General features: G+C 55.3%; 1 protein-coding gene across 2 annotated transcripts; it reads left to right on the top strand.

Moving 5' to 3' along the window:
* The first annotated feature begins 3208 nt into the window (after nt 1-3208).
* On the top strand, nt 3209-8672 carry FOXA1 (forkhead box A1). Of its 2 annotated transcripts, XM_075753952.1 has the most exons (3): nt 3209-3581; nt 6044-7271; nt 7689-8672. In XM_075753952.1, the coding sequence occupies exons 1-3, from the start codon at nt 3510-3512 to the stop codon at nt 7739-7741; spliced, it is 1353 nt and encodes a 450-aa protein (XP_075610067.1). In that variant the 5' UTR covers nt 3209-3509; the 3' UTR covers nt 7742-8672. The 2 variants fall into 2 exon arrangements, with proteins under 2 accessions (XP_075610067.1, XP_075610068.1); XM_075753953.1 differs by having other exon boundaries at nt 3210-3581; nt 6044-8672.
* Nucleotides 8673-9202: the final 530 nt, after the last annotated feature.

Consider the following 9202-nt stretch of genomic DNA (forward strand, 5'->3'; position numbering starts at 1 on the left):
GGTCTTTGTGGGGCCCAGCTCTCACTGCCAGCGCTGGTAACACGGGCTCCCGTGGACGTCCTCCCCCTGCTCCACACACATCAAAGCCACACACACACACTTTCCTCTTTTAGGTCAGTTATGTTTCCCTCCTTGGCAGTGCGCACCGGTGCAACCAGGAGCTGACACCTTGCTCCCGTTTAGAAGGGGAAAATATAGCTCACTTCAGCCTGCACTTTTCTCCAGGCTGCACAAACAGCTCCCCCTGAAAAAAAAAAAAAAAAAGAAAAAAAAAAAAAAAGCCAATGTACAGCTTGATCAGAAACTGGCGCTACTCTAACGAGAGCTGGGGAAAGGCTCTGTGTAAATCGGGCCAGGGCTACCGTCCTGAAGTCTAGAACACACATAAGCAGCCAAGCGCGTCTGGAGAGCTCCTGGCTGCTATCACGCGTCCTCCATCCTCGGAGAGTCCTTCCTTCCCTCCCGCTGAGCCTCCTGCAAAGGGTACGGACAAATCGCGCTGGACTCTCGGCGCATCCCACATACGGCTTCGCACAGGCTCAAGTGCGGGGCAAGGGCAACCACCGAAATGCCCTCTTTTTCTTGTGGCCGTGGGCAGAGCCGTCAGGACCCTCTTTTCTTCACGGGAGGAAGGCTTTTCTCCACCAGGGCTGCAACACAGCAACCTGGGCTGAAGGGAGTTTCCAGCAGCAGCTGACTCTGCCTCGGGCTTGCTGATTTGTACATCAAGCCAAAAGGCTCTCTAAGGTTACAGACAGGAGCCCGTCTCTGCTCTCACCTCTGGGAGCAACCTTAGAAAGAAGGAACTGAGCCCGAGCCGCTGCCGGACAACAGGAGGCGCTGCGACTTTGCACAACCCCCGGCCTCCCCTCCTGTCCCAGCCCGGCCCGGCCGGCGGGCATCCCGGCGGGGGCGTCCCGAGGGGCCGGCCGGCGCGGAGAGCGGCTTTGCCGGGCGTCACGTCTGCTCCGCCCGGCGAAACGCCTTCGCGATTTGTAGCAGCAACCGAGGAGCGTGGCCGGCTTCGTGCCCGCTCTCTTTTCCAGGTACGGAGCGAGCCCTGCGTGGGCTGCCCGGCGTCCCGGCGGGTGTTGCTCCCGCGGGGTTAGGCTCTGGGAAGCGGGGCAGCACCGCCCCGAGGGCACCCGGCGGGGAGGTGCCGCCAGCGGGGTCGCTGGGGCCGCTGCACCCCTCCCAGCCTGGCCGCATGCAGCTGTACTGCCATGGGGTTTCCGAACCCCACAGACCTCAACTACTGAAATGAAGAAGCCACCACCGAAGCGTCTCCATTTTCAGACGAATAGACCCCTTCAATTAGTCAAGGAGGGAGGGTGCATACATGAAAACCGCAATTTTAATATCTCTTAGATTTTCCACTGGGTTTTGTTCCAATTTCCATAGGTGTACTTTGACCATTTCAGAAAGTGGGGTTTTAATCCGGTGCTTTCATCTATTTTATTTCCTTCAAGACACATTTTCATCCCTTATTCTCGTCTGCTGATTCCAGAGTTTTGTTTGTTTCGAGGATTTGACTTAATTCTGTTGCCAGATTTAAAGAAAGAAGGACGAGGAGGGAAAGAACAAAGAAAGGGATAACAGAAAACGCATTTAGAGGACAAGTTAAAACATATTTGTCGAGGCGGAGATACGCTATATCTCGTCATTTGAATCCTGGATCTGTGTATAAGAAACTTTAAAATCGTTCTTGCGAGGGTGGCGTTTTCACAGACCACTCGAGGACAAATCACTGTGGAAGCAACTGTAATCCTGCTGGACGATAAACGTGCCTGGCAGAAATTCAGACCCAGATGTGTATTTTAATTCGTGTGGTATGATACACAAGCCTTTTTCAAAATCCCAAGAAACTTTATTTCCCGTTCAAATTCCCATTGCCTGGAAAGTGGGGGTTTTTTGGGCGGGGGGGGGGGGGGGGAGGCGGGTTGTTTATTTGTTTGGTGGAGTGGATTTTTTGTTGTTGCTGTTTTGTCCTTTTTTTACTGTCGGGTGATACAAGTTCTGATAGCTGGGTAGGAACAAACTCATAAAGGACAGGGTAGAGAAACCCAAGAAAAGTCTGTGTTCTTGACATAAGCTCGAAGACCCGGACAGGGCAGGAGCAGAAACAGAAAATATTCGATCAATCTGCAAAGACTGAGAGATTTCCTCCATCATAATAAAGAGTGTTGTCCAATGTCAATCTGTTTTATCAGTGTTGCCCTTTTTTACCGTTTACCAGCCTGTCTAGATTCCTTCTCCCCTGTTCTTTGCGAGGAATCAGGTTAATGAGCAAGAAGTTGGTAATGAGATACCCGCTACTTATTATTGCTGCTCTTGGGTGCCTGGCACCAGAGAAGGCTTCCAAAGGAGCCTTCTGGGCTGGAGGCTTTCCACAGTAAAGATATAAAATGGTTCCAGCGACTCACCTGATGTTTGCCAAGTGGAGGTTAATATCGGTAGATCCGCATTTAAGCCTCTGTCCGCATTTATAGGGTGCCTGTAGTGTTATGCCTCAGCGCGGTGACTCACATGGTTTCTAAACGTAAGGCATCAGGAAAGAAATATCATCATCACCATCTACATAGACGACAGCCCCGTTTGCAGGGCCAGGTTCAGCCCAAGGAGGGGGGGGGGGGGTCGGAGGGCTTTGGGGAGCGTGGAGGCGAGCCCTCCTGCTCGCAGCCCGGAACGCAGAGTCCCGGTCCCCCGCCCCGAGGGCGCTCGGAGCGGGGGGCGCCGCGGCAGGGGCGGGGGTCGCCGCGGAGGTACCTGCGCGGTAACCAGCTTTGAAGTGAGGGGCGGGAGAGGGGGGGAGCCTGCGGACTGCAGGACTCGGGACTTTGGAGCACGTCCCGGCCATCGAGTTAAAGGAGCATCTACTGGACTTCAGTAAATATTGCCCCTAATCTCAGGGGTTTAAGGCTGGATGGCCTTTTGCATTCTCTTCAAACAGGGGGGGGCTGCCCTTCCCTTATCTACCTCATTTCATTTCCACCGATCCCTCCTAGGCATTTGTCCTGTCCATCCGAAAGGGTGGGTTCCTCCCCCCTCCTTTCCCACTCTCTCCCCCTCTCCCACCTCTGTCTCTCCTTCTTTCCCCACAAGCTTAAACCAATTATGCCGCTTTGCAAATAAAGTGCCGCCCCGGGGGGAGTTGCAGGCGAGGGGAACTGCCTTGTTTGCAGGTGCATCTCCGGCTTTGTAGGTGCGAACGCCTTTGTGCGGCGGACAAATGGGGAGAGGAGGAGGAGGAGGTGGGTACTTCTGCGACGTAAGATCCACATCAGCTCAACTCCACTCACATCCCAGCCGGCACTTCCTCACTTTCTCAACTGTCTCGCCCCACACCGCTCCCTGCCTCCTTTTTGGCTGGTTATAGAGGAGAATTCAGCACCCCCCTCCCCTCCTGAAAGCTGGCTTCCTGCTAGGTCGGGCTTTCGGGCTCTTTTCCTGCTGCCCGTCGCTCGCTTGCAAGAGGGCTGGATGGTTACACCGGGCAGGTTGGCTCCATAATGTTAGGGACTGTGAAAATGGAAGGGCATGAAACCAGCGACTGGAACAGCTACTACGCCGACACTCAGGAGGTGAGTGAATCCCAGGGTCTGGCTCCGCTGCTGCCCCTCTGTAAGGGGGAGGGGGGGCAGGGGGAAGGGCTGGGGGTCTGGAGGGGGGCAGCAATCGGAGGAATCGGTTTGCACTCTAGATCCTGCCAGCGCAAACGTGCCTCCCCCTCACCCCCTCCCTCCGGCGCTGAAGCTGGCCAGGCTTCCCCGAGGAAAACACGGCTTCCGAGAGCCCCTGGAGGCGTTTGAGGGACACCCGGGGCGGCTGAGGGCCCGCCGGGAGGGCCGGGGGCCCGGGGGCAGCCCTTGATCTCCTTTAAAAGCGTAATCTCCGCTTGCGGCGCGCACAAAAGCGCACCGTAAACTCTTGGCTCGGGGCAGAGGACTCGCCGCGCTGCCGGCCCCCGACTCCTTCCCGGCAGATGGCAGGGGACGAAGGAGGCAGTCGCAAGCGCGTCCCGGGGCGGGAGCAGCGCCTTCCGCGGGCTCCTCGGCGGGGCTGCCGGCCTCTCTGCTCGCGGTCGCCGGGGGCCTCACCTGTTAAAGGCGGGCGAAAAGAAAAGGCGGAGGGGGGGGGGGGGGAAATAGCCGTTTGCTCGTACTTTGCAAGACGGGCTGCCTGCGGCGTGTGCTGCTGCTGCCGCGGGCCGGCTGGCGGCGCTGCCGAGAGCGACCCCGGGAGCCAGACCGGGAGGGGTGCCCGCATCCGGACCCGCCGCCCCGGACTCAGCCCGGCCCGGCCTGGCCCGCGGCACCCCGGGAGGCACTTTGGTCCCCCGCGCCTGTTTGGCAGCAGGGTGCAAAAGAAGGGGGAGAACGGACCCAAGCGCCAACAACTACGGCAGAGGCGAAGGCCACGGAAGCGCCCGGAGCCCTCCCCGCGGCGCGCCGAGGCCCTGCGGGGGCCTGGGGTTCGCACTGTGCCGCTGCGGGTCTGCAGAGGGGCTCCCCGGGAGAAGCCAGTGCCTAGCAGCACCGCCGGCAGCCCTCCGGATTCCCGCCCGGGAAGGAGCCGTGTTAAGGAAGTGTGGCAGCGAGGCAGGCACCTAGGTGTGCGCACCCGGGCATTGCATCAGCACACCCGGACACACGGCTCCACAGTCCCCACGCCTCGTCCCTGCACCCCGGAGCTGGCACACAGCACCCATAGGGCCACGCGGGCACAGGCAGATACGTGTCACCCTACTGGCATCTTATTTAATATAGGAAAGTCGTCTAAGGGCAAATAAGGGTCATCCTAATTATGTGCCGTTTCCAGACTCGTTTATCCTCGCCATACTCATTATCCACAAACATAAAGTTAAGCGACCTTCGCTTTTGCTATTTTTTAGCCTCAATCTTTTCTCCTCCTCTGCTATTTAATTTGAATCACTGCATGGATGCAAGGGGGGAAACTCATCTGTGTTCTACCATCTCAAGTAATGAATATGATCCTCTAAATTAAAAGCGCATTTATAAGCTCGTGGAATTTGTAGTGCACAGTAATGAATTTTATACATTTAACCGTCGCCTAAACCTCCTTTTCTTAGCCGTATTGCCTTTGTTCGAGGTAAACTGGGAACGTCTTTCTCCCTCCTGTTAAATCAGATGCCGTACTGGAAAGCACAATTTCAGCCTCTCCAGTTCTGCCTTTTAAAAGAGTTGTGTTATGTGTTAGGCTACTACAATTTTTGCACGTCGGGCAATTGTAGAAAACCTCAGGCAGGAAAAGTTCAGGCTTTTCGTACTTTGGGAAAGTTTTGGTTTGGGTTTTTTTTTTTTAACTTTAATTTAAAGACTGACTTGCTAGAAAACGCAGAAAAGGAGGAAGGTTTCCACAGATAAAATGCGCGGACGTGAGCTGTTGTTTTTTTCTTTTCTTTTCGGTTTTTTTTTTTTTTTTTTTTACATTATCGCATCTTGTGGAAGAATAGAAATTTAAATCAGTGCAGGGTGGGAGAGATGCATGAGATTCTTCTAAGTGCAGGTACTCGAATTTCTCCTTGGCGCAGACAGTGTACACCCGTAAATTTCAATAATCTGATGAATTTAAATATTTAGCTAGAGACGGGACACAAAATCAGCAAAACCGCGGGAATACTCCGGGAGAAAACCTCCTCCCGGGGCGGATAAAGCACCCCGACTCTGCGGGGGTGCGGAGCTGCCCCGGGAAGGCCGTCTGTCCGCGCGCCCCGGTGATCCCGGCGCAAGCCGCGGCACGCCGGTAAAACGGGAGCGCGTCGGGACCGAGCACACGCTCCCCTCCGCGTCTATTTATAAACACGTGTAAACATGAATTAGACCATTTCATCGCGCCAGCGGCCTTTCCGTGCGGCTTTCGGGAAGCGCTTTCCCGGGTGTCGGGGAAGCGGACGGCGTCCCGCGGCAGGACGTTTGCACGGCTCGCTGGGCACGGCGGGCAGGACGGACGGATCCGGCCCCGCCGGGGTCCTGCCCGCCCCTCTCTTCCCCCCTAACCCACTCTCTCCGTCTCGCTGCCCTAGGCCTATTCCTCGGTGCCCGTGAGCAACATGAACTCGGGGCTGGGCTCCATGAACACCATGAACACCTACATGACCATGAACACCATGACGACGAGCGGCAACATGACCTCCAGCTCCTTCAATATGTCCTACGCCAACACGGGGCTGGGAGCCGGGCTGAGCCCTGGCGCCGTGGCCGGCATGCCGGCGGGCTCGGCGGGGCCGGTGAACGGCATGCCGGCCGGCGTGGCTGCCATGGGCACGGCGCTGAGCCCCGGCGGCATCAACGCCATGTCTGCCCAGCCGGCCCCCATGAACGGGCTGAGCCCCTACGGCGGCATGAACCCCTGCATGAGCCCCATGGCCTACACCCAGTCCAACCTCGGCAGAACGCGGGACGCCAAGACCTTCAAGCGGAGCTACCCCCACGCCAAGCCGCCCTACTCCTACATCTCCCTCATCACCATGGCCATCCAGCAGGCGCCCAGCAAGATGCTGACGCTGAGCGAGATCTACCAGTGGATCATGGACCTTTTCCCCTACTACCGGCAGAACCAGCAGCGCTGGCAGAACAGCATCCGCCACTCGCTCTCCTTCAACGACTGCTTCGTCAAGGTGGCCCGCTCCCCCGACAAGCCCGGCAAGGGCTCCTACTGGACCCTGCACCCCGACTCCGGGAACATGTTTGAAAACGGCTGCTACCTCCGCCGGCAAAAGCGCTTCAAGTGCGAGAAGCCGGCGAACAGCAAAGCCCCTCAGGAGGGCAGGAAAGATCAGGCCGGGACCTCCAGTTCCAGCTCCAACTCCCCCCTGCACAGAGGCCACAATAAACCCGCGCAGCTGGACACCGCCACCTCCCTCTCCAGCTCCAACCCGTCCACCAGCCCCCAGTCTATGGACCACAGCGGATCGAGCACGGAGCTAAAGACCTCGGCCTCGGCCACCTCCTCCACCATCAGCTCTGTCCCCGCCTTGGCCTCCGTCCCGCACCCCCCTCACTCCTTAGCCCACGAACCCCAGCTCCACCTGAAGGGCGATCCCCACTACTCCTTCAACCACCCGTTTTCCATCAACAACCTCATGTCCTCCTCGGAGCAGCAGCACAAGCTGGACTTCAAAGCCTACGAGCAGGCGCTGCAATACTCCTCTTACGGGGCCAGCATCCCCGGCGGGCTGCCCCTGGGCAGCGCCTCCATGGCAGGCCGCAGCAGCATCGAGCCCTCGGCCCTAGAGCCCTCCTACTACCAAGGTGTGTATTCCAGACCCGTGCTAAACACCTCCTAGCTCTGCACCCCCCCCGCCGCCGGGGGCGACCCCCTCTCCCCCTCCCCTTTCCCGGCTTCTCTCCCCCCTTTCCCTCTCCCTGCGACAAACCGAGGTGTTTCCGCACGCTGCGTGCAAAGGACTGTTACTTTTTAATTGTCTCGCAACGCGTTGTGTGTTGTTATGATCCACCACGACCTCCTGCAAAGCCGGCCGCGTCCCGCTTGTACATATCCCCTCCCGCCCCCGCCGCCCAGCCCCTCTCCCCGGAGATCCCCCCTAGCCTTTGCAGGGTGTTACTAAAAAGAAGAAAAAATTGTTGAGCTTGTAAACTACTTGTTTGTGCTTTCCGCCCCCTCGTCTTCCCCCCTTCTGTGCTCTATAATCTCATGTAAGTTTACAGGTATGTGGCAATACTTTAACAATACGGAGATGAAGAAGCGAGTAGACATTTAAGACTTTTTTTAATTAAAAAGGCTTTGAAGGACAATACTGCTGTGAAGTAGCAAAACACTAAGAGAATCTCTAAGCAACAAGAGGACTATTTACTTTCTCGGATCATCCTTTTGATACTTGCAAAATAAACCTTCGGCTAGTACAACCCGCATACACTCAGATGCTGCGGGCCGGATCCTGCACTCCCGAGGGGACCAACTGGAGCTTTGGAGTGCAGGATGCGACCCTTATTTTTTTCCAAGTGTTACCTGCCTTGGGATGTAATATAAAGTTACAAGAGGTCACAGCCAGTTGGATATTTTTTTTTTCCTTCCCATCTGTTACTGAAGATTCTCGTTCATCAGGAACTCTCATCAACATGTGGATGACATGCTTATTTAATTTAAGTGTCTTCATTGTGTACCAGCTAGAACTGTGTATCTATAACAAGGTTATTTTCCCCCTCTCCCAGGAAATGTTGACTATTACACCGACGCAAGGAAAAGAGGAGAGCTCTGTCTCTCTCCCGTTTTCCAACTTGTTTAATAAATTCCACATCCATTTTCTTTTTTTTTTTTTTTTTTTTTTTTTTTGTGGCCGTTTAATTATCGCCATCGTTAGCTTGTTTCATCCAGTGTTAATGCACTTTCCACAGTTTTACACGGTGTTAGCATAGCCAGACGGGTTTTATTATTATTCCTGTTCGCTGTCTCAATGTTCTTAATTTATTGCATGGTTTATATTTTTTCTTTCTTTACAGCTGGAAATTGCTTTAAATGACAGTAAAAAAAGAATTACACGTGAATTTAAGAAATTTTGTTAATTTTATAAATGTGATTGTAATTGAAAAAATATTTTGATTTAAAACGATAACTGAGAATTTAATGCGTGAAGTATGTTTTTGATCATTTGCAGTTAAGGACTTTAAATAAATCAAATGTTAACAATTAAATACTTCTGCTATTTTCTTTCAAAAATTCTGGGGCGGGTTACGGAGGACGGAGCCATGTGCCAGAAAAACAAACGTAGATCTAAAGCGTGAATGTGAAAAGGAACGATTTGTACGGCCAAGCTTGTGCAGGGGGCCCGGGGGTGTGAGGGGGCTGCCTTGCTGCGGGAAGGAAGGGGACGCCCCCGCAGGGTATGTTTGCGGGGCGCTGTGAAGCCACCGGCGTGTGCGGGTGTTTATGCGGTGGTGTCTTTTTTTTTTTTTTTTTTTTTTTTTCTCTCTTTTTAATTTACGGTGCAGGGGTAGGGGGAGGGAGGGAGGGAAAAAGCCACCCGAGGCGGTGTAACCTCCCGGGTGCTTTGCAGCCGGGGCGGCGGCAGCCAGACCCGGCGTTTCCCCGCCGGATGGGGCGATGCCCGCGGGAAGCATCCCTAGCGCTGCTCCACCTCGCCCCGGGCCGCTGGAAAGGCCGGGCCGGGCTCCCAGCTTTGTAGCCCTGGCTCGGATCGACCCCGGTAATAACAGCGGCCGCG

The sequence above is a fragment of the Balearica regulorum genome, chromosome 5 (assembly GCF_011004875.1).
Source record: "Balearica regulorum gibbericeps isolate bBalReg1 chromosome 5, bBalReg1.pri, whole genome shotgun sequence".
Classification (NCBI taxonomy): domain Eukaryota; kingdom Metazoa; phylum Chordata; class Aves; order Gruiformes; family Gruidae; genus Balearica; species Balearica regulorum.